Source organism: Prionailurus viverrinus, chromosome A3 (genome assembly GCF_022837055.1).
Source record: "Prionailurus viverrinus isolate Anna chromosome A3, UM_Priviv_1.0, whole genome shotgun sequence".
Classification (NCBI taxonomy): domain Eukaryota; kingdom Metazoa; phylum Chordata; class Mammalia; order Carnivora; family Felidae; genus Prionailurus; species Prionailurus viverrinus.
In genome coordinates this window covers 14,502,798-14,525,461 of record NC_062563.1, presented here as the reverse complement: position 1 = coordinate 14,525,461, position 22,664 = coordinate 14,502,798, and the positions used below count along the sequence as shown (strand labels likewise).

The 22,664-nt window shown below is 50.5% G+C and overlaps 1 protein-coding gene across 2 annotated transcripts in view; it reads right to left on the bottom strand.

Moving 5' to 3' along the window:
* Nucleotides 1–22,664, bottom strand: part of SLC13A3 (solute carrier family 13 member 3) — a 74,710-nt gene that overhangs the window by 24,217 nt on the left and 27,829 nt on the right. For both annotated transcript variants that reach the window (XM_047853579.1, XM_047853580.1), the window contains exons 2-7: nt 22,325–22,590; nt 19,281–19,441; nt 9,170–9,236; nt 5,958–6,128; nt 2,950–3,075; nt 227–325 (exon numbers count right to left, since the gene is read on the bottom strand). In XM_047853579.1, the coding sequence (XP_047709535.1) occupies nt 227–325; nt 2,950–3,075; nt 5,958–6,128; nt 9,170–9,236; nt 19,281–19,441; nt 22,325–22,590 (890 nt within the window). The remainder of the gene's footprint in view (nt 1–226; nt 326–2,949; nt 3,076–5,957; nt 6,129–9,169; nt 9,237–19,280; nt 19,442–22,324; nt 22,591–22,664) is intronic.

The window sequence follows — 22,664 nt, the reverse complement described above, 5'->3', positions numbered from 1 at the left end:
GCTTCCCGGTCCTCAGAGTGTTTGCACAGCACCAGGTCAAGAGGCTGACTGTGTAAACCACCCTCCTACCCTCCACCTCTAGGCTCCCAGGCCATCGTCCTGAGACCTCCCTCCCTCCCGGGACTCAGCCCCTAGGGATCCAGTGGTCAAGCCAGGAGGTAACTCTCCTGAAAGTGAAGTCTACACTGGGCTCTCTCCCCACGCCAGGAACCCCCACACCACGCACTTGATGGGCCCCAGGTTCTGGAATTCTTCCCGAATCACTGCTCGAGCTCTATCTTCTGCATCCGTCTTGATCTCGGATTTCTTCTTCCTCCTCCAGCCCCTGGAACAGAGAGCAGGGAGGTTAGGAATGGCCACTGCAAAGGTACGACTAACTTGTCAACGACCCCACCACGCCCCGGCCAAGCCTCGTTCTCTCTGTTCCGGAGACAGCACCCGCTGCCGCTGGGAGTGGCCTTCCTGCCCCTGGGGAAGCCTTTCCAAAATCAGTCCTTCCCACCTACAGCCTGGATGGTCTTCTAAAAAAGTGAATGTGATCAGAGGACTCCCAGGCTTCCGATTTTGTAGGGGGGTCAAACAGTCACATGAATAAACCAATGGAACAAACAGGAAGGCCCAGAAATAGATTGGGGATTTGCGTCTACGACAAAGCTGGTCTCTCAGACTGGTGTAGAAACGATGAACTATTCAGTCAGTGGTGCTGGACATACGGATCAATGGGATAGAACTGAAAGTGTGGAAATAAATCCATACTTCCATGCTTAACTGGCTTTTGGCAAGGGTACCATGACCATTCAGTGGGGAAAGAGTAGTCTTTTCACAAATGATGCCAGGACAAGTGCATAGCCACAGGAAAAAGAGTAAATGTGGACCCCTATCTCATATCATATTAAAAAAAGAAATAACTCAAAAGGGATCAGACCTAAATATAAAAGCTAGGTGTATACAATTCTTAGAAGAAAACACAGGGGGAAATTTTTCTGGCCTTCGATTTCAACTTCAACTATTTCTTAGAGATAACACCAAAAGCTCAAGCAACCAAAGACAGATAGCTCAGACTTCATCAAATTTTAAAAACTTTCGTGTGCCAATGAATGAACAGCGTTGGGCACCTGGACGGCCATCTGGAACAAAAATGAAGTTGGATCCAAACCTCACATGGCACCCTAAGAATAAACCCAAACAGATCAAAGAGTTCAGTGTAAAAAACAAAAACAAAAACAAAAACTAAATGAAAACATGAGTTTTTTGTTTATTTACAACTCCTAAATGGGGAAGTCTTTCTAACCGTAATTGAAAATTCAGGAGCCACATGAGAAGAATTGAGAAATTCATCTACACGAAAATTTTCTTGGGGCGCCTGGGTGGCTCAGTCCATGGAGCGTCCAACTTGGGCTCAGATCATGATCTCGCGGTTCACGAGCTTGAGCCCCGGGTTGGGCTCTGTGCTGACTGCCCAGAGCCTGGAGCCTGCTTCGGATTCTGTCTCTCTCTCTCTCTCTCTCTCTCTCTCTCTGCCCTCCCCCTCTCATGCTCTCTCTCTCTCTTAAAAAGAAATAGACATTAAAAAAAAAAGTCCCTTCCCCAAGAAGGCTCTCCTGACCTCCCCGTTAGGTGAGAGCCCTCCAGGGTGCACCTTCATATGTCACGGTCTTTTCCTTCACGGCACTTATGACTGGCATTCCTGCTGCCTTTGGCTGCTCCCTGTCTGTCTTCCCCACCTTGAGTGCAAGCCCCCCAAGGGCAGGGATGGTCTCTGCCCTGCCCACTGCTCCACGCTCAATACCTACAACCCTAGCAGGCACATAGTGGGTACTCAGCAGATATTTGCCGAGTGAAGATGTTGTCACGTCATTGGCCTGAAACTTCTCTGTTACCCAGAAACACCTGTCACTGAACACTGCATTTCCTCCATCATGGCCTCTTGTGGCTGCGTCCTGCAGATGTCTGTTAGATGAAAACAAGTCGACCGGAAAAAAGGGCTCTATTTCAGGCTCAGTCCTGGGCAGTCTACACACCCTCCCTCATCCAGCCTGTACTTTTGCTGTAGCTAATTTTTAGCCTTAATCCACAAGTGAAGAAATGAAAAGCTCGGGGAGGTTTACAAAATTGCTCAAGGTCACATGGAAGTGTGACTTGAACTCTGGTCCATCTGAGTCCAAAGTCAGGACTTGCTTCTCAGGGCGAATGCAGGCTTTGAACCCCGAGTCTCTGTTAGGGGGGAGTTCCGGATGGCGTCTGGGTCAAGGAACGCCATGATCGGAGCCTTTGGCTCATATTTGCTTAATACCTTCCTCCAAATAGATTCATCATTGCAGTCTTTAATTATGTATGTAAACACAACATTTTATATCGCTCCCATCAATGGAAAACAAGAATCACTTGTTAGAAAAACGTAATCATAAAAATAAACACACGAAAGCAGGGCAATCATTACATTCTGCCAGATACCATTGCTGGCTCACGTCTCTGGAACTGACACTCGTTCTCTGTTTAAAAAGCTGGTTTGGAAATGTTAGGTAGGTAGGGCGGTGGCCTCATCACCCAAGAGACGCCTGCTTCCCTCTATGGGAGTTGATAAAGGGATTCTTTTTCGCACTATAGGAGTCGACGTTAGTTAATGCCCTGTGCCACCCCAAATCAGCTCCTGCACCAGGGCCCCATAAAATGGGAGTACTTAAAGGAGGACGCCAACCGTAATTGCCGACGACGGGGGCCGTTAACTGAGGGTCTGGGCCTAGCAGGCAGCTCACACTACCCATAATCCTCGTATCCCCGGGAGGTGAGGGCTCTGCGACAGTCACCCTGGGAGAAGGTGACATGAGATTAGTGACGATCCTTCGTTCACACGGGAGGAAACCAGACTTGAGAAGACCGCTGTCTCCCCAACGAGAAGGAAGCGGGGACTCCCGTCAGGCTCAAAGCTCACGGTGGGCATGAGGGTACCTCAAGGTCATTCCCGCATACAGGAAGGAGATCCACAGCCAGCCCGCCAGCAGGAACAGCAGCATGAGAGGGAAGGCAAAAATGAACCAGGAGCCAAAATTCACCACATCGCACTGTGGGAAGAAACTGGAGAAACAGGGGAGATGAGAGCCGGCCAAGGTCAGCCTCGCGGATGCACACGGCGTATATGCACGCAGCGATTTCTCAGCGAGAGCATGGGAGTTTATACATAATAAACAACAGTACGTTTAATATTACCAGGGCGATGGAACGTATTTCAGTTTTTTCCCCCTACATTTCCTGAGTGTTCTGCAATGTACCTATATAATCAGAGTAAAGGAATAAAATGTACTTGGGGAGCGAAGGCCAAGGGCGACACTCAGGGCAACCATTCCCCCACCTCCCCACGCTCCTGGCTAGAGAATCAGAACCCCGCATGATTTGGCATTCATTTTACATCCTCTCCCGCCAGACCAGAAGGTCCAAGCTTGTGCAGTCAAACGCTGTGTATGATTTGCATGTGATTTACAAGTAATTTACCCCAAATCCTTCACATTTGGTATTTTTACTTCTGCCTCCAGCATTTTTTCCCTTAATTTCTTTTCAAGTTGGAACAAAGTTCTGCTCGTATCAGGGTGGGCAGGCAGCCTGAAAACCCTCCGACAGCAACGGCCCCACCTGCCCTGCTCCCCGCGACCCTGCAACTCAGCATCTGCCCCGGAAGGCCCCAGAGCCCACATCTTTCCTGCCCAGCCCAGGGATGCGCTCCAGCTTTGTCCTCCCAGCCCATACGCCCTTTTGCTGGTACTTCCTTCTAACTGAGGGCACTAAAGGGCCCAACTCAGCTTGTCCTCACGTGGCAAGCAGGACCATCTTGGCTTTCCGTTTTGCAGTCCTTAACAACAAAACAAAACAAAACAAAGCCACAAACCAAAACCCACAAGGCATGGCCAGGCCTGCTCAAAGATGAAAAGACAACCCGAAGTCGTGCAGCGGGCTGAGTCAGTTGGGGAAGTGCTGAGCCCTACCCTCATTCCACACCTCCTGAATCCGAATCTCTGCAACAGAGACCCAGGCAGCCCGGGAGGGTGACTCTGATATGCACCCATGGCTGAGAATCACTGGTTTCTATCACCAGCTTTTAAAATCAAAAGGTTTCAGGACCTGAGAATACAGTGGAAAGTTAAGGTTTTAAAATCGGCTCCAGGGGGCCCGTAGGCGGCTCAGTCGGTTAAGCGCCTGACTCTTGGTTTCGGCTCAGGTCGTGCTCTCGCGGTGTAGTGGGTTCGAGCCCCGTGTTGGGCTCCTTGCTGACCGCATGGAGCCTGCCTGGGGTTCTCTCTCTCCCTCTCTCTCTGCCCCTCCCCCACTCGCACTCTCTCCGTCTCTCTCCAAATGAAAGAAAATTGGCTTAGGAGGTTAAAAGACGGGTGTGCTCGGAATTTCCCACGAAAACCACTTTGATGGGAAGTGATAGCAAACCTCCTCTCAGGAAGACCATCACAGCCGGCTTTCCCCCATCATCTCAGGAGGTCCATGATTCTTGGACTTAGTACCGGGTAAGGGAGCTGGCCCGCATTTGGGGCCATGTTGAAGATTAAATACGTCTGTTGTGTGTGTTTGCCAAATGCTTTCACGTGGACTAAGTGAACGTCTGATGTTCCCTCCCTTTGCAGAGGGATCTTAGAATCCTCGCCTCTCAGATCCTGGAATCTGAACATCGTAGGAACGGAATCTGGCAATACCTGGGATTGCTTACATCTTCAAACCCAGGGGCTTGGGATCATGGAGTTGACAAGTCATATGCCATCTGAGAATCCTTCTCTTTTATTCTCCCGCCCTGACAGACGGCCACCCAGCCACTCTTGGAACAGCTCCGGCAATGGGGAGACTAGCTCCTGGCAGGGCTCGCTCCACTGCTGGCCCGGGGGCCTGGTTACAGAGCTTCTCCTGGGACCTTACGGCCACCACCATGGCCACAGCCCAACGCCTCCAGTGGGGTTGGTTTTTAAACAAAAAATTTTTTTAATGTTTTTATTTATTTTTGAGACAGAGAGAGACAGAGCGTGAGCAGGGGAGGGGCAGGGAGAGGGAGACACAGAATCGGAAGCAGGCTCCAGCCTCTGAGCTGTCAGCGCAGAGCCCGACGCGGGGCTCGAACCCACGAACCATGAGATCGCGACCTGAGCTGAAGTCGGACACTCAACCGACTGAGCCACCCAGGTGCCCCTATGTTTATTTATTCTTGAGACAGAGACAGAGGATGAACAGGGGAGGGGCAGAGAGAGAGGGAGACACAGAATCTGAAGCAAGCTTCAGGCTCTGAGCTGTCAGCACAGAGCCCGCCGTGGGGCTCGAACCCACCAGCCGTGAGATCATGACCTGAGCCGAAGTCGGACGCCCAACTGACTGAGCCACCCAGGTGCCCCGGGGTTGGTTTTTCAAAGCCGATGTCACATCATGTCGTTCCTTTGCTCTCAGCTTTGCACTGGGCTCCCCATCTCACTGGCAGCAAAAGCTGGGGTCCTAACAACTCACCTTCTGTCCCCCCACACTCCCTCCCCTCTGCCTTCTGCGCTCCTGGTCTTTGTGCCTTTCACCTTTGACCACGCCGGTTATCCCTGTCTGGAATGTTCCTCCTTCCTGTGCTCACATAACTTCTAGGTCCCAGATGTCACCTTGCTATAGAGGCAGCACATCCCTGACCAGCCTCTGTAAAATAGCACCCACTCCTGTCCCTTCCGCACCCTTCTCCGGCTTTATTTGATTCCATAACTTATCACATCGTTGCATATGTATCCAGCTGCCTTTTCCTTTATTGCTTGTCTCCACCACCAAAATGGAAGTTCCCCAGCGCGGGGCCTTCTCTGGGCTTGTGCACTGCTGGGTCCCCAGAGCCCGGCCCATAGACGGCATTCGGTACATATTTCCCCGAATGTTGAGTGAAGGAGAGGAGGAGGGGTGGGAGGAGCAGAGGCCCCCGTGCCCCGTGGAGCACCTGCCTTTACCTTTTGAGCTGGCCAAGCAGGATGAGGTTGGGGGCCGTGCCCGTGAGGGTGGCAGTGCCCCCGATGCTGGCTGAGTAGGGAATGGAGATAAGGAAACCCTTCCAGATGTTCCTGTGGTATTCCTCCTCCTTCTTGCAGTCCAAGGGAGCCTCCGCCTCAGGGCAGTCTTTGCTTTAAACAAACCCAAAGAGAAGCCATTCAGAACACGTTTCAGAATTTCTGGCCTTCGGGGGGCGGGGGGCGCGGGGAAGCATCGCTTGGGTTGGGAGAACTAAGTGGTCTTTCTAGAAGGCAGCTTGGCACAGGCGTGGAAAACCTCTAAAGACGTGCAACCCTTCAGCTCAAACTTTCTACTTTCAGAATTAATCCCAAAGAAATAATTGGGCAGGTGCCTCAGGCGTGGGTATGAGTTCACCACGGCACTAAATATAGTTTACATTACAAACAACCCTTATCTCCATCCAAAGGGGATTCGATAGATCAAGATGATCCTCTTTCTGGATGGAACACCAACACGGCTATTAAAAATGATGAGCTTGGGGCGCCTGGGTGGCGCAGTCGGTTAAGCATCCGACTTCAGCCAGGTCACGATCCCGCGGTCCGTGGGTTCGAGCCCCGCGTCGGGCTCTGGGCTGATGGCTCAGAGCCTGGAGCCTGTTTCCGATTCTGTGTCTCCCTCTCTCTCTGCCCCTCCCCCATTCGTGCTCTGTCTCTCTCTGTCCCAAAAATAAATAAACGTTGAAAAAAAAAATTAAAAAAAAAGAATTGTTAATTATATAATTAAAAGATAATGGCGTTGCCATCAATTTATTGAGGTGAAAAGATGCTGACCACGTTCCATTAAGTGAGACAGCAGGTTACAAAAGAGCATATACAGCATTATCAACGTTTTTATTTTAAAAATGCATTTATGTACATAGAGAGGCATCCAGAAATAGTCTAGAGTAGTATTCCCCTAACTGTTTTATTCTGTCTTTGGGACTGAGATGCGGGGTACATCTTTCTTTTTGTCTAAGAGTATTCTTTTTCAGGGTGCCTCGGTGGCTCAGTCGGTTAAGCATCTGACTTCGGCTCAGGTCATGATCTCACGGCTTATGAGTTTGAGCCCCACGTCAGGCTCTGTGCTGACAGCTCGGAGCCTGGAGCCTGCTTCGGATTCTGTGTCTCCCTCTCTCTCTGCCCCTCCCCTGCTCACACTGTCTCTCTCTGTCTCCCCAAAATAAATAAACATAAAAAAAAAGAGTATTCTTCTTCATTGTGCAATCATAAAATTTTTCTAAATGAATGACATTAACAATTGTCCCTCTATAACAGATCAATTTTTTTTTTTAAGGAATCAAAGATACTTCAAATATCTTCTGGCCTTAATTGCTAATGAGAAGCCCCTTATCTGGAAGGCAACTGGAATATGATTTGGGGTCTAAAAGGAAGGGAAGATAAGAGGCGGCTGGAGACTGATGTCATGGCCTGACTTCTCAGGGTGAAAGTCCTGGCAGGCACTGTGGGTCCCCAGGCCTAGGGGACCAGACTCAGCCTCACGATGAGAATCAGAGCAGAAGGGGCCTTAGGGTTCACCTTGTGCAAGCACTTCTTTGTTCAGTTGGGGAAACTAAGGCCCAGAGAGGGGACTTCCACTCCAATGGATATGGAGCCCCCATCCGATGGATGGGGTGTTCATTCAGTGGACACAGAGTTCTAGAAGAATGAGGACTGAGTCTTTTCCCATAGATTCAGCACAAGCTCTGCATGGGCAGATGGCCCACACAGATTCCTAGGTCGCAGGTATTAGTGAGTGGCCGGGCCACTCACAGAAACCACATCTCAAAGCTGGACTCAAAGCCCCCGGATATGGTGCCAGGAAGGAGCGGAGGCCACAGAATAAGACAATCAGACATGAGATCATGTCTCTCCTCTGCCAAAAGCCTCCACTGGCTCCCCTCTCGTTCAAAGTCAAGGCTACATCATTAGCCTAGGAGGTCCCTCACGGTCTGCCTCTCCACCACCACACAAGTGATCTCTCGGACCCCAACGACTGCCATCCACTCCACCAGCCATACTGGCTTCCTGGCCGCTTTGGACTCTCAGGACCTTTGCACCTGCCGGCCCCTCCGCTGAGACCGCTCTTCCCATGGGGCCCCCATGACCCTCACCTCCTACAGGTGTTTGCTTAAGTGTCACCTTCTGACCACCTGTTTTAAAGCTGCCTTTTCACACCCCGCAGGCCACCCCCCCCCCCCCGGCCCCCCGGCCTTCTCTCCTGCTTTGTTCCCCTGCATAGCTCTCACCATCCATCTGACATACTATGAATTCCACTCATATGTTTGTGTCTTGTCCCTGGTACGTAAACCCCACAAGGGCTGGATTTTTGCCTGTTGCTGCATCTCCGGTGGTGCCTGGTGTTGTTCAGCTGTCTATAAATATTTGTCGGATGCATACAACAGACCTGACTGGTGCCAAGCAATGCCTTGAGCAGGCGACTTTACTTCCTGCCGTTTCATCGCCAACAAACCAAGGGAACAATGCCGTTAACAACAAGCGCTACCTGTGCCCGTAGGGCCTGGCGACCTACTTGATCGACGTTAGCTGATTTCATCTCAAAACAGCCCTCTCAGGTGGGTACCAATGTCACGCCCAGTTGGTGGATGAAACCAACCTGACGGACTTGTCCCAATCACACGGCCGGCGAGCCGCAGAACCAGATCCAGAGTCAGGTCTGCAGGGCTCCCAAACCCCAAGCTCTTAAGCACACTGCCAAATACAAAGGACATCGGGCACTAAACGTGCCATCGAGGCGGAGAGGCTTCCTTAGTCACACAGCTGTGAGGATTGTGATTGTCTCTTAGGATACTTGTGCCTTTAGAGCCTCTTGACCCCTGTCTGCGTGCTTCTCCTCCTTGACCGTCTCGGAGCCGCGTGCTCCCGCTCGGCTGGCCCCTCCTCTCAGATGCGCCACCGCACCAGACCTCTAGGGACCTCATGTGCTCCCCTGCCCTTGCCGTCCACATTTGCACTGGTTTTTGTTTGTTTGGTTTTTTTTTTTTTTGTTTTTTTTTTTTTTGGCCTAAGCCAAAGGGATGAATGGTAGAAACTTGGGCACTAGGTCATTTGGAGAAAGTGGGGGCTGGGGGAGGATTGCTTGCAGCACTGAATTCTTGGTCATCATCTCCTCGGATCAAGCACTGGGTCCTCTATCGAGTGCACCGGGAACTCACTCTTCCGTGCCAGCAAGAAACTGCACCTCCGTGGGCACCGCGTGCAGCCCGTTTCTCCGCACAGCAGCTGGGAGGGAAGAACAGGACGTCTTTAGTGGAATGTGGGGAGTGGATAGGAGTGTTCCTATTCTCGCGTCGTCAGCGGAAAGGGCTTCTTCGGGTTCCCCTCCTATACCGTTAATTGAACTTTTCAAAAAGGCACCTGAGATTCCATCCTTCCGTCCCACCTATTCCTATTCGGAGATGGTCCTGGGCCTGTGGACGGGGGTTACGCTGCAAGTCCTCTAGACGACCGGTTAACTCAGCTCCGGACTCCCCTGAGCTGCCATTGGCAATGGGATGTTTATGAAAGACTAGCTCTAAGTAATGGGTCAGTCACCCTGCTCTCCCATACATGCATGCATTCATTCATTCAGTATTTGTTGAGCACCTACTATGTGCTATTGGCTATGAGCTTGCAGTACACGGTGAATAATGTAGAACAAGCTCCCGGCTCCCAGGAAGGTTATATTCCAGAAGGGGAGACAGACAAGCAATGAAGAAAGACCATCTCAGGTAGGGATGTAGGAGAAAGTGGGTGGTGTGATGGAGAGTGATTGCCGAGTCAGGAGGGGGGCAGGTGGGCGACTGTGACCAAGTCAACTGAGAAGACACCATGAGCTGATGGCAGCTGATTTGAGACCTCAAGGATAAAAGGAGCCAAGAGGAAAAAAAAAAAAAAAAAAAAAGGAGCCAGTCACAGGAAGAGCCGTGGGAAGAGGATTCTAGGCAACAGTAGCAGCAAGTGCAAAGGCCCTGAGGTGAGAATGTATCTGGTATGTTGAGAAGAAGGGAGAGCGGTGGGGCTGGGCCTGGAGGGGACTAAGTAAAGGAGAGGGTGGCAGGAGGTGAGGTGAGGGAAGGAGCGGGGGTGAGCGAGCGGGGCAGGAGGTGGGCTGGGTCACGCGGACGTCTTGGGGCTCACAGTAAGGACTTCGGCGTTTACGCCCAGTCAGATGTGAGCAGAGCCAGGGGAGTGTTTGAGCAAAGGGGAGTCAGGACAGGATCTGACTTCCTTTTAAAGATACCCCTTGCCTAATAGGTCAGTCTCCCTGGAGGCCTTCAATAGTGTTTTGGAGACAAGAACAATTGAAGGGATTAAGATTTTTTACAGCTGAAACCATCACCAAGAACAAGAGAACCTATCCCTGGGCATTGAGGGTGTGACGGAGAGCCGAACACACAGGTTCTGGGTTCAGATCATGGATCCATCACTTAACGATGCAAACTTACAGCAGTGGTTCCCAACTGGGGCCGATTCTGCCTCTGAGAGACACTGGGCAACGTCTGGAGACATTTTTGGCTGTCGTAACTGGGAGTGGGAGTGGGGGTGCGGAGGTGTTACTGGCATTTAGTGGGTGGAGGCCAGGAACGTTGCTAAACGTCCTCCTATGTACAAGTCAGCCCCCCCCCCGCCCCCCCCCCCCCCCCCCCGCAAAGAATCATCCCACCCAAAACGTCACGGTGCTGAAGTTGAGAAACCTGGGTTTGGAAAAATCTCTTAGTCTCGCTGTATCTCAGTTCTTTAATTCATAAAACGGAAGTAATAATTCTAGAGTTGTCAAGAGGATTAAGGAGCTGACCCATTTGCTATAGACTGAATGTCTGCATCTCCCCCAGCCTCATATGTTGAAACCTGATCCCTGCTGAGATGGTACTAGGAGGTGGGGCCCTTAGGAGGTGATTACGTAACAAGCACAGAATCCTCACGAATGGGATTAGTGCCCTTGCAACAGATGCCCCATAGAGTTCCCTTGCCTCTTCCATGTGTAGACACAGAGAAGACGGCCGTCTACGAATCAAAAAACAGTCTCTCACCAGACAACAAATTTGCTGGCACCTTGATCTTGGACTTCCCAGCTTCCAGAACTATGAGAAATAAATACCCAATCCACGGTATTTTTGTTCGAGCAGACCGAATGGACTAAGACACCATTTAAAGCAGGGATTGGTGGGGTGCCTGGGTGGCTCAGTTAAACGTTTGCTTTCAGCTCAGGTCATGATCTCATGGCTCGTGGGTTCGAGCCCCACAGTGGGCTCTGTGTTGACAGCTTGGGGCCTGGAGCCTGCTTCAGATTCTGTGTCTCCCTCTCTCTCTCTCTCTGCCCCTCCCCTGCTCATACCCTGTTTCTCTCTCTCTCTCTCAAAAATAAATGAACACAAAAATAAACAAATAAAGCAGGGATTGGCACATTTCTTCTGTAAAGGACCAGACAGTAAATATCTTAGTTTTGGGGGGCCCATACGTCTCTGTCGTACTCAACTCTGCCATGAAATGGCCACAGACAATACATAAATGAATATGTGTGGCTAAACCTTTAGTTTTGGACGCTGAAATCTGAAGTTCATACGATTGTCACATGTCACAAAATATTCTTTTGATTTACTCAACCATTTAAACATATAAAAACTATGCTTGGTTCATAGGTTGCACAAAAAAAAAAAAAAAAAAAAAAAAAAAAAAAACCCAGGAGGTGGGCTAGATGTAGTGAGCCAAAGTTGACCAGATCCCAACTGAAAGAATTTAACAGGAATCTGAGCCCTAGCAAGGATTTAGTAAATGTGGGTTACTCTTGAGAAAGAATAAGAAAGCGGCCCCTGACGTCCAGAACTGGTCTGGCCCAGATTTGCCATGTGTTCTCTTGTTGGAGCTAAATCATCTTACACTTTGCCAACATCAGACAGAGTCACTCTCTGAGACTTGATGAAGTGAGACAGAGCAAGGACACTGCATAATCTCGTCACAGCACAAAGCCACTTGCCGCCACAAAATGCCAAGCGCGCCCTCTCTTGCCGAATGAATGGCTGCTACTTCTTTACCTGTAGAATTGCCCCTGACTCCTGATGTCATTCAATCTAGAGCAAGGTTCCTTAGACGCCCACAAATGCCCCAGCCAAAGCCCACAGCCCATGAGAGGTCTTTTGTAACGCGTCTGACGGAGGCCATCACGGCTGCTGGTGGCTTGTGCTCTCTCTCACTGGGGCAACCAGAATAAACTCCAGCTGTTTAACTGCAGATGTGTGTTTGGGAGGAAGGGTCTCGACTCCAGCCCCAGCTCTTTCCCTGTTTCACTATGTGGCTTGGGGAAGAAGTCCCTTCCCCTCTCCGCGCTGGGCTGTTTCTTCCCTGTTGGTATTTACAGGGAGTGGGATCTGTGGGAGCTGTCATTTTATCAAGGCTGGGCCTGCTGATCGCCAGCAGAGGTCCAAAGGCTGAATGCAGATCGGCTCACCCTGGGCCACGGGGATGAGGGTTCCAAGGCTCCTATGATGGAGCACACCGCCACATCCAATGAGCGGGGCCAGAGGCCAGGGCATTGAAGCAGGAAGTCAGGGCCGTTAATAGGACACTTATGATCGTGGGCAAAGTCGCTCCCCAGGGCAAGGCCAGACATGAAGAACTCGGATCCAGTAACCCCCCAGCCCCGACTCACCTCTACCTTCCTCTGTACCCTTCACTTCCTACCTGGGTTGGGACCACAGCTGTCCCACGGCATCTAGACCTCAGCAGAGCTCGCTAACGTCTCAGGCACAACCCAAGGCAGCTCTGGGCACCCTTGAGGAATGGCAGAATTTCCTAGAAGTGTCTAGGCCCCACCCTAGAAGCTCTGGTTTAGCAGCTTGGGAGAGGAACCTGGGCTTCGGTATTTTTTAAAAGCTCAGCAGTTGATTCTTTTGTGCCGCCAGCATTGAAAACCCTCACCCCAAGTTATAGGTGGGGGAGACTGTGGCCTCCAGAGGCTGCCCACACCCTCCGAGGGGCCTGTGCTCGCAGGCAGTCTGCTACAGTCCCCACCTGGCCCCTGTCACTCATCTACGGAAGCTGGCGGCCACCAGCAACTGAGCTGGGGGGCCCCAATATGAGACCGTACCCGCTACTGGCAAGGCAGAGAAAGAAAGCTGTGCAGGTACAACAGTAAACAGCAATCATCAGTATAGCGCACGAGATAAGGAAGGAGTTTTACCTCTTTATACAAGTCAGCAAGATGAAAAACTTATATGCCGAGCATCATTTTCCTCATAAGTGTGATGATAATAAAGCCCACGAGGATGCAGTTGAAAAAAAAAACACACACACACCACGAAAAACCAAGATGCTGAATGTTCTTAACTATTTACCAGGGTGCACCCCCGTGCCTCCTGTGACCACAGTGATCCAGGTGACCATGCACAAATCGGCCAGTGGGGGCCAAGACTCCAAAATGGCTGGCCAGTTAGGAGCTTGGAGCTTATGTGAGGTCTTGCCGAAATAACACCAATCCCTGAGGGACCCAAAGAACTTTCCCATTTGCAATCTTGCAGCAGCCTCAGAAGAGCCTGGGAGAGCTAGGCCGTTTCTCCAGTCCTCCTTTCATCTGGGGAAACTGAGGCCCGGAGAGGCGGCTTACAGCCTGGATCGTGATGACCCAGTGGGTCAGTGGCAGAGTCAGGCTTGTTCCCAGGACCGCTGATCCCCCACCTCTTGAATCTCGCTCCATCTCCAACAGCGCCCACCTGGCTCTTAGCAGGTCTCACCTGGCACAGCCAACTGTGTGGATAGCATGTTCTCGAAGCCTGGGATATTCGGGAAAGAGTTCTTGTATCAAATTCGGTATCTTGTATCAATGCCCCCCAAGCTTGGGCAGGTTGACATCCATTAATTCATTTAACACTTGCAACAGTCTGGGTAATATGTATTCATACCCCATTTTATGGAGGAGGTTCCAAACCCACCGAGGTTTGGAACAGTGATGTGACTGGGGCCCCTGGGTGGCTCAGTCGGTTAAGCGTCTGACTCTTGATTTCAGCTCAGGTCATGATCTCACGGTTTGTGGGATCGACTCCCATGCTGGGCTCTGTGCTGACGGTGTAGAGCCTGCTTGGGATTCTCTCTCTCCGCCTCTCTCTCTGCCCCTCCCCTGCACCCTCTCTTTCTCTCAAAATAAGTAAATAAAAACTTAAAAAGAACAGTGACGTAACTGATCCATTCATTCATTTATCCATTAACGCCACACAATTGTTGAACCCCTACTACGTGCCAAACAGCGTTCTGGGTGAACAACACTCTACCCGTGTAGGTTGTTCACGGCAACGGGAAAGACTGGCGCAAGCCGCCATGGGGCTCGGGGTCCGTGGAGGAGACGGGTAACAAACAAATCCCTCTCCACTAGAGGTTCAAGGAAACTTAAAGGTGCACCAAGGGGTAGGGTCGTATCACCCGCTCCTCCCCTATTCCTGGAAATCTTAGTGATTTTTAAACAACCGCCATGTATCAACCACATCCTGTGCGCCAGGCTCTCGGATCTCATGCCAGCTTCCCAACGATATGTACGAAATGGGAGGTGTCCTCAATTCACAGATGATAAAAGGGCCTCGGAAGGGCCCCCCCCCCACCCCCCGCTTCTGGCCTCGTGAATGAGGAGTGAAGGAGGGGGGCAGTGCTTAACCTAGCCTAAAACATTGCTCTTTGAATGACGTTATCTTGAAGGATGGTAAGCCAGCCTCGTCTTTTACAACCGTAGATTCTAGATTCAGACAGAGCTCAGCAACTAACTAACCACGTTGCTTTGGGCAAATCATTTTGCCTCCCTGAACCCCAGTGTCCTCCTCTGTAAAATGGGGCTCATCTACCTCTTGGTACTGTTATAAGATGAGCTAACGAGTATGAAAAATTAAGCACCACGTCTGGCTGGTGGGTCTTCAAGAAATGAGAGCTCATATTATCATCTCTGTGGTTGCTCTGGGTGTCCCTCATGGACCTAGGTCCCCCAGGAGCCTGCTCCCCCCCGTCCTGGCCCACTAACAGTCTCCACTCCCTCCTCCGCTGTCCTCACTCATGGCCTGCCACCAGGACAGGGCACAGAGACTGGGTGGAAGGGAACATCTCTCTTTGCACTGGAATTAGCCTTCCTTTAGGACTCAGAGCTGATCATTAATCAGTCCTGCTCTCCGATCCTACCACTTGTGAAAGTAGTTATCTGCCCCTGCTTCCCAGGGTCTCCTACCTCCTGACATCCTACAGCATATGGGAGAAGATTCTGGATTTCGCCTTGCACCCAACACTGTGTGTGACTGTAGGCAAGTCCTTTCCCCTTCCTGGATCTCAGATTTTTCCATCTTTATAATGAAGGAAATGGCTCTTTTTTTTTTTTTTTTCCTGGCCACTAAACTCTTGGGGAAAAAAAAAAAATCTTGTGTACAAGACAGACTAGCAGAGGTTAAGAGTCCAAGCTCTGAAGTCAGCCAGCCAAGATTCAAAATACCAGAGCCCCTGTTGTGCAGCTGTGTGACCTTGGAGGCTACTCTAGCCTCTTTTCTTAAATTGCTTCCTCCGTTGCCAATCTGCTAAATGGAGTCAATGTTGGTTCTACGTCATTCAGATGTAAGGCCCCCAAGAACCCTGGCCTGAAGTAAGTGCTCAGGAAACATCTGTGATTGCTCCTCTGAAGCCCAGCGTATAAAACAGAGAAAGTGGGGTAGAAGTCGGAGAAGGAGCTGAGTCACCATTCCAGGGTGACTGTGAGGCAGTTCTCCTGAAGCCCAACACCCAAGGGAAACAGTCCGAAAACCGATGAAGCTGTGGAAGTGAGCAGACTATGGCCCGTGGGTTGACTCTGGCCCGCTGCCTGCCAATTGAGAATGGTTTTTACATTAAAAAAAAAAAAAAAACTTTTTTTTAACGTTAACTTATTTTTGAGAGACTGAGAGAGATAGAGCGTGCACAGGGGAGGGGCAGAGAGGGAGAGACAGAGACACACACACACACACACATACACACAGAATCCGAAGCAGGCTCCAGGCTCTGAGCTGTTGGCACAGAGCCCGACTCGGGGCTCGAACCCACGGACCGTGAGATCATGACCTGAGCCGAAGCCGGACGCTTAACTGACTGAGCCACCCAGGCGCCTGGAGATTGGTTTTTACGTTTTTAAGCGGCTGGAGAAAGTCAGCAGAAGCGTAATACTTCGTGACGTAAAAATTACACAAAATTGTAATTTCGGCAACCATAAATAAAATTTCAGTGGAACCCAGCCACACCCGCTTATTTACATATTGCCTGTGGAGGCTTTCTCTCTGCAAGGACAGAGTTTGAGCGGTAGTGATGGTGTGGCCAGCAAAGCCTGAAATATTTACTATCTGGACACTTACAGAGTAAGTTTTCTTTTTCTAAACATGTATTTAAAACATTAAAAAAATTTTTTTATTTATTTTTGAGACAGAGAGAGAAAGACAGAGTGCAAGCAGGGGAGGGGCAGAGAAAGAGAGAGAGAGAGAGAGACACACACACAGAATCTGCAGTGGGCTCCAGGCTCCGGGCTATCAGCACAGAGCCCGACGCGGGGCTCGAACTCACGGACTGTGAGCGGAGGTCGGACCCAACCCACTGAGCCACCGAGGCGCCCCCACAATAAGTTTTCTGACTCTTGTTGTAGAACATCTCTTCCCTTCCACCTGGAAGATTCTGACCTTGCAGAGATCCCGGCTCTGCTGCTTTACCAACAGTGTGATTGATTCTGGACCTGTCACCTCACCTCTCTGAACCTCACCTGGAAGGTAGTTCTCATCGTTCCTAGCTCGCAGGGCCGATGTGGAAATAAAATAAACAAAACCCCTCACTGCATCATAGGCAGAGACTCATACCACAGTAAACGAGATGAACTTAGATGGTACACGGATCACTGTTTAGATTATTAACACATATATTAATTTTAACACGTATTCAAAAAATATACAACTAGCACTCAGGGCCCAGGGGTTCACGAACGGCGTTGGTTGTGTTATCCGGGAAAAATGGTCCCAAGCTCCCCCATCTGTCACTCAACATGTGGCTTCCCAGGTGGCACCTCCCACCCCATCTCGCGGTCAGGTCCCATTCCAGCCAGCAGGAGTGGAGGGCAGGAAGGGCAGGACCCGGGAGCTGCAGGCACCATCCTGCTCGCATACCATTGGTCAAACTTTGTCACGTGACCACGCCTCATTGCAAGGGCAGCCAGGAAATTGAGCTTTTTCTCTCCAAAGCCACGTGCCCATGTGGGGGGGTTCTATCACTAACAGAGCAAAGACAGACTCAATATTGGGGATGAACTAGAGATTTCTGTCCACACATGAACTGGTTTAAAGCTTCCTTTTAAACTGCATTTATGTAAATAAAAAGGAAGACATTTTATTTATTTTTTATTTAAAAAAAAATTTTTTTTTAACGTTTTATTTATTTTTGGGACAGGGAGAGACAGTGCATGAACAGGGGAGGGTCAGAGAGAGGGAGACACAGAATCTGAAACAGGCTCCAGGCTCTGAGCTGTCAGCACAGAGCCCGACGCGGGGCTCGAACTCACGGACCGAGAGATCATGACCTGAGCCGAAGTCGGCCGCTTCACCGACTGAGCCACCCAGGCGCCCCAAAAAGGAAGACATTTTAAAGCAGACAGAAGAGGGCAGCTGCTGCAACCAGGAGGGAAAGATCAAGGGAATCACAGAGATGCCAGTGAAAAGTCCTGGCATCTTTGTGTCTCTGAATCAATCAATCAATCAATCAATCCTGTCTTTGCCTCTCTCTGACTTCTTTCTTTATTTTAGAGAAAGAGAGAAAGAGTGAGTGGGGGAGAAGGGCAGAGGGAGAGAGAGAGAGAATCCCAAGCAGACTCCACTCTGAGCAGGGAGCCTGACCCCACCAACCTGGGATCATGACCCGAGCCAAAATCATCTTGACTGAGCCACCCAGGCACTCCACCTGACTTCTTGATATTTGAGGAAAACAAACCGTTATTTTTCAAGCCACTTGCAGGTAGACGTTTACCTGCATTCTCACAGGTGCAGCTGGTCCCATGGGTAAGATAGCACATTCTGGAACCGGACTGCCGGGGTGCAAGGCTGGGCTCGGCCATTCATCTGCTGTGTCCTGGGGAAGGAAGTCACTTCCCCTCTCTGAGCCCTTGGTTAGTCATCTAAGAATGCAGCAGCTACTTGTATTTCCTTAAGAACACAGTTTCCAGCATTCGAGTGAATCACATCCCATTCTCACTGCGTATTGTACAAGGCCGTTCTTTTGTTTTATTCCTTTTGTTCTTTTTATTCGTTTTTTTCTTTTTTTAATGTTTATTTCTGAGACACAGAGAGAGAGAGCAAGCACGAGCAGAGGAGGGGCAGAGAGAGACAGAGAGAGAGAGACCAGAATCGGAAGCGGGCTCCAGGCTCCGAGCTGTCAGCACAGAGCCCGACACGGGGCTCGAACTCACGAACTGTGAGATCATGACGTGAGCTGAAGTCGGATGCTTAACCGACGGAGCCACCCAGGCGTCCCTATTTACTTCTTTATTTAGTTCCTTTGGTTCCCATTTCCCACTCCCATCCTTCCCAGAGCAACCGTGCTGATGTGTTTAATCTGTAGTCTCTCATCTGCTTATGTTCTTGCAAAGTGGCCCCTTGCGTGAAGTTGTAATTTACATAATGGCATTGTCTCCTGTCTCTCATTCTGGCTTCTTTCAATCCCAACTGTGTTCTGTGAGATCCGTTTCTAGAACGAATTCTTTGCTCCTAAAAGCAGCATGGGGCTCAACAGCACGCACTTCACCTTCCCCTTTATTGGTGATTGCGTTCACGTGGCTACCAAGTCACCCCACCACAGAGTACGAGGCAGTGAGCGCCGTCCCAACTGTCCCCTCGTGGACCTGTGTCCGAACTCCTCTGGCGTGTGCATCCAGGAGCAAAACCGCCGGGTTACAGGGTCTGTGCACATTGCATTTCTCTGGGGATTAGCGATGCTGAGCATCTCTTCAAATGCTCTGAAGCCAGGCGTAAGTATAGTACCTACTTCATAAGGTTGTTTTGAGAAGTAAGAGAAAGTGTAGGCAAAGTGTTGAACTCGTCACTCGGTACACAGTAGGCACTCAGTGAATGCAATTCAAGAAAGAAACAAAGGTGTCAAGGTTTGACTTCGCTAATTGTCAGTTACTATTATTATGTAAACACTCGGCACATAATATGTGCTCAGCAAGTGCGTTTGCTTCACCTTCCCCTGCAACTTTTGGACACCCTGCTCCCACTCTTGCGTGCTGGGTCGGGGGGCCGCCCCGGTGCCTTTCCACAGCCTCACCTGCGTTCTCTTCGCTCTGCTGGCCGAGGTCCTTCCGAGTCTCCTGGCCAAAGAGACTTTTCAGGACGGCGCTGGCGATGGGCAGCATCATGGCAGTGGAGGCGGTGTTGCTTAGCCACATGGACAGGAAGGAGGTGGTCACCATCATCCCCAGGATGAGCCTGGGAACAGAGGGAGTTAGAGACGCATCCAGAACGGGGGCCCAGGAGGTCCTCTGGTCCCACTTTGCCACCTTGAGGAATCCAGCCACTCGTTTGACCGACGGAAAGCCAAGGCCCAGAGGGGACAAGCCAGGCGACCGAGTGGGGACCAGATCCATTCGCCAGCCTTATCTCAGGTCTAAGGAAACGGGTTCCACGTGGCCACGGATTCACCTGGCCATGGGTCCCCCAGGCAAAATAGTCCAAAGACACCCAGCCCCGAAATTTTCTCCCCTTTGTCCCCCAGTCCTTGATGGCTTCCATTACAGAATAAAATTGCCTTGGTTCGCCCCCAAGACCATCCACCGTACCCCCTCAAACCACCTTTGCCAGCCTCCTCTCCCGGTTCCCCTCCCATTCCTACCAGGCACCAGCCTCAGACTCCCCTGAACTCACCAGCACACCCAGACAGGCCCTGACCCCCTGCCTGCCTGCCACTGCTTGGCCCCTCCCACCCACAGGAATCCGACTTCCATGATCTTTTTGCTTTACATTGAACCCTTAATCGACCTGGAATTTGTTCAGATGGATAGTACGAAGCAAGATGTAAGTAGTTTCTTTTTGTTCAAAGGATAAGCCCGTTATTCCAACCTTCACCGTTTACTGAATAATCCTTTCCTCCCTCCACCGATTGAGATTTCTTCTAGAATGTTATGCGGCATTTAAAAATCTATTTCTGGGGGCGCCTGGGTGGCGCAGTCGGTTAAGCGTCCGACTTCAGCCAGGTCACGATCTCGCGGTCCGGGAGTTCGAGCCCCGCGTCGGGCTCTGGGCTGATGGCTCGGAGCCTGGAGCCTGTTTCCGATTCTGTGTCTCCCTCTCTCTCTGCCCCTCCCCCGTTCATGCTCTGTCTCTCTCTGTCCCAAAAATAAATAAAAAACGTTGAAAAAAAAATTTTTTTTTAAATAAATAAAAATCTATTTCTGGACTAGTGTCACATTGTTTTCGTTGTTCTGACAACGAAATCACTTCTTGGAATCACTTCTACAGCTAGACTCTCTCCCACAGACATGAGGAAACAGTTACAGAGTCGGGCAGAGTGCTGGACACACAGTCGACACCAGAAACCTAGGAGTTACGTAGAACCTTCTTCTCCCTAACCATTACCCCCGACTACTTTATCAACCAAAGAGCTTCCAAAGCTCATCTCCACTGCCATCACCCCAGTCCAAGCCATCACCCTGTCTCGTCTGGACACCCAGAACATTCTCCTAACTAGGCTGCATCCAGTGTCTCCCTCTTCGTCTGCTCTCCACGCGGCAGCCTAGAGGAATTGTGCGTGGTTTTTTTCATGCAAATCTAGTCATGTCATTCCCCACCTTAGAACTCTTTAAAGCAGAGATTCATGACCAGTGTGGATAAAATTCAAGATAGAAATGAGGGGGAGGTGCATCTCTATTATATTAATATCTAATAGAAATCAAGTATTTCCTTTGGGGATAGACAAAGGCAACAAAGTTCAATAGGAGCAGAAGTGCCTGGGACTCGGTTGCCAATTAAGATCACAGATATTTTCATATCATGCCGTAATAGTCGCGAACATCTTGGAATATCACGGACACTGGGACTAGAGGGAGTTATTGTAGTTGTTATTAGGTCAGTCGCTAGATCTTATCATTTACTGTAAAGGAGTGCATATGGGACTATATCATAAATGTGTGTGGGGTTTTTTTTATTAATTTTTTTAATGTTTATTTATTTTTGAGAGAGACAGAGACAGAGCATGAGCGGGGGAGGGGCAGAGAGAGAGGGAGACACAGATTCCGAAGCAGGCTCCAGGCTCCGAGCTGTCAGCACAGAGCCCGACGCGGGGCTCGAACTCATCAACTGCGAGATCATGACCTGAGCCAAAGTCGGATGCCCAACCGACTGAGCCACCCAGGCGCCCCACAGATATGTGTGTTTTTAAAAATCTACTTGGATGACTGCATTTTTGCTGTGGTTGTTGTTTTTTTCCATTCTATGTGTTGTGTGCTTTAGACATTTAAAAACATTATTCTAGCAAGGGATCTTTAAGATGCAACAAATTGCAAAGAAAAAAAAGAACAGTGAAACCCTATTTAAAAAAAATTTTTTTAATGTTTATTTATTTTTTTTTTTGAGAGCGAGAGAGACAGAACAGGAGCGAGGGAGGGGCAGACAAAGAGGGAGACACAGAATCTGAAACAGGCTCCAGGCTCCGAGCTGTCAGCACAGAGCCCGATGCGGGGCTCGAACTCATGGACAGCGAGATCATGATCTGAGCCAAAGCTGGACGCTTAACCGACTGAGCCACCCAGGCACCCCTGAAACCCTATTTACAGGTCGTTTAATTTCTCTTAGAACAAAAGTTCAAATCCTAGCCAGGGAGCCTGAGGCCCCGCAGAAATGGACCCTGCCACCCTATCTCTCCAAGGCCATCTTGTCCCCCGTTCCCCACCAGCCTTGGCATCTGGGCTATTAAATAGCAAAGTAGGATGATATCGGCCAGGATTTACTGCACTCTTACAGGTCTAAGCTATTATGCCTTCACTTTACAGGCAAAGAGAGAGGAGTGAAGTCATTTCCCAGAGCAGGAAAGGTGGGATTCAGCCCCCAGTGGCCCGAGTCACACTGCTAAAATGGCCCTCTCTAAAACTACTGGACCCAGGTGGGGCCTGGGGTATGCATTTCAAGTGGCCTCCCCAGGTGATTCTCACGCACTCCTGAGAGCCACCCAGGAGCCCAGCACTGTGTCTGACTTGCGAAACATCCGGGGATTGAATGAGCCAATGGCAGGTGGGACATGATAAGCTTGTTGACCTGGGTGACCAGACCAGACCAGGAAGGGTGGGTTTGGGCTCCAAGGGATGCGGTCCCTCTTACCTGGTTGGCTGGACCCCAACGAGCATCAGGACCTTGAGGGCGATTCTCCGGTGCAGGTTCCACTCCTCAATGGCGCTGGCCATGATCAGACCGCTGAGGAAGAGGAAGTTGGTGTCCAGGAAGTACTGGGGGCAGACCTTGTTGGAGGGCAGGATGCCCAAGAAGGGGAAGAGGATGATGGGCAACAGGGCTGTCACCGAGAGGGGCAGGGCCTCCGTGCACCAGTACACCGCCATGAGCAGGATGACAAACAGGCAGCGGCCTTCCTGTAAGGGGGAGATGTGGTTCAGGAGCGGTCAGCGGAGCCCCAGGCGGCAGGGCGAGAAGAGGTCCTGGGGCA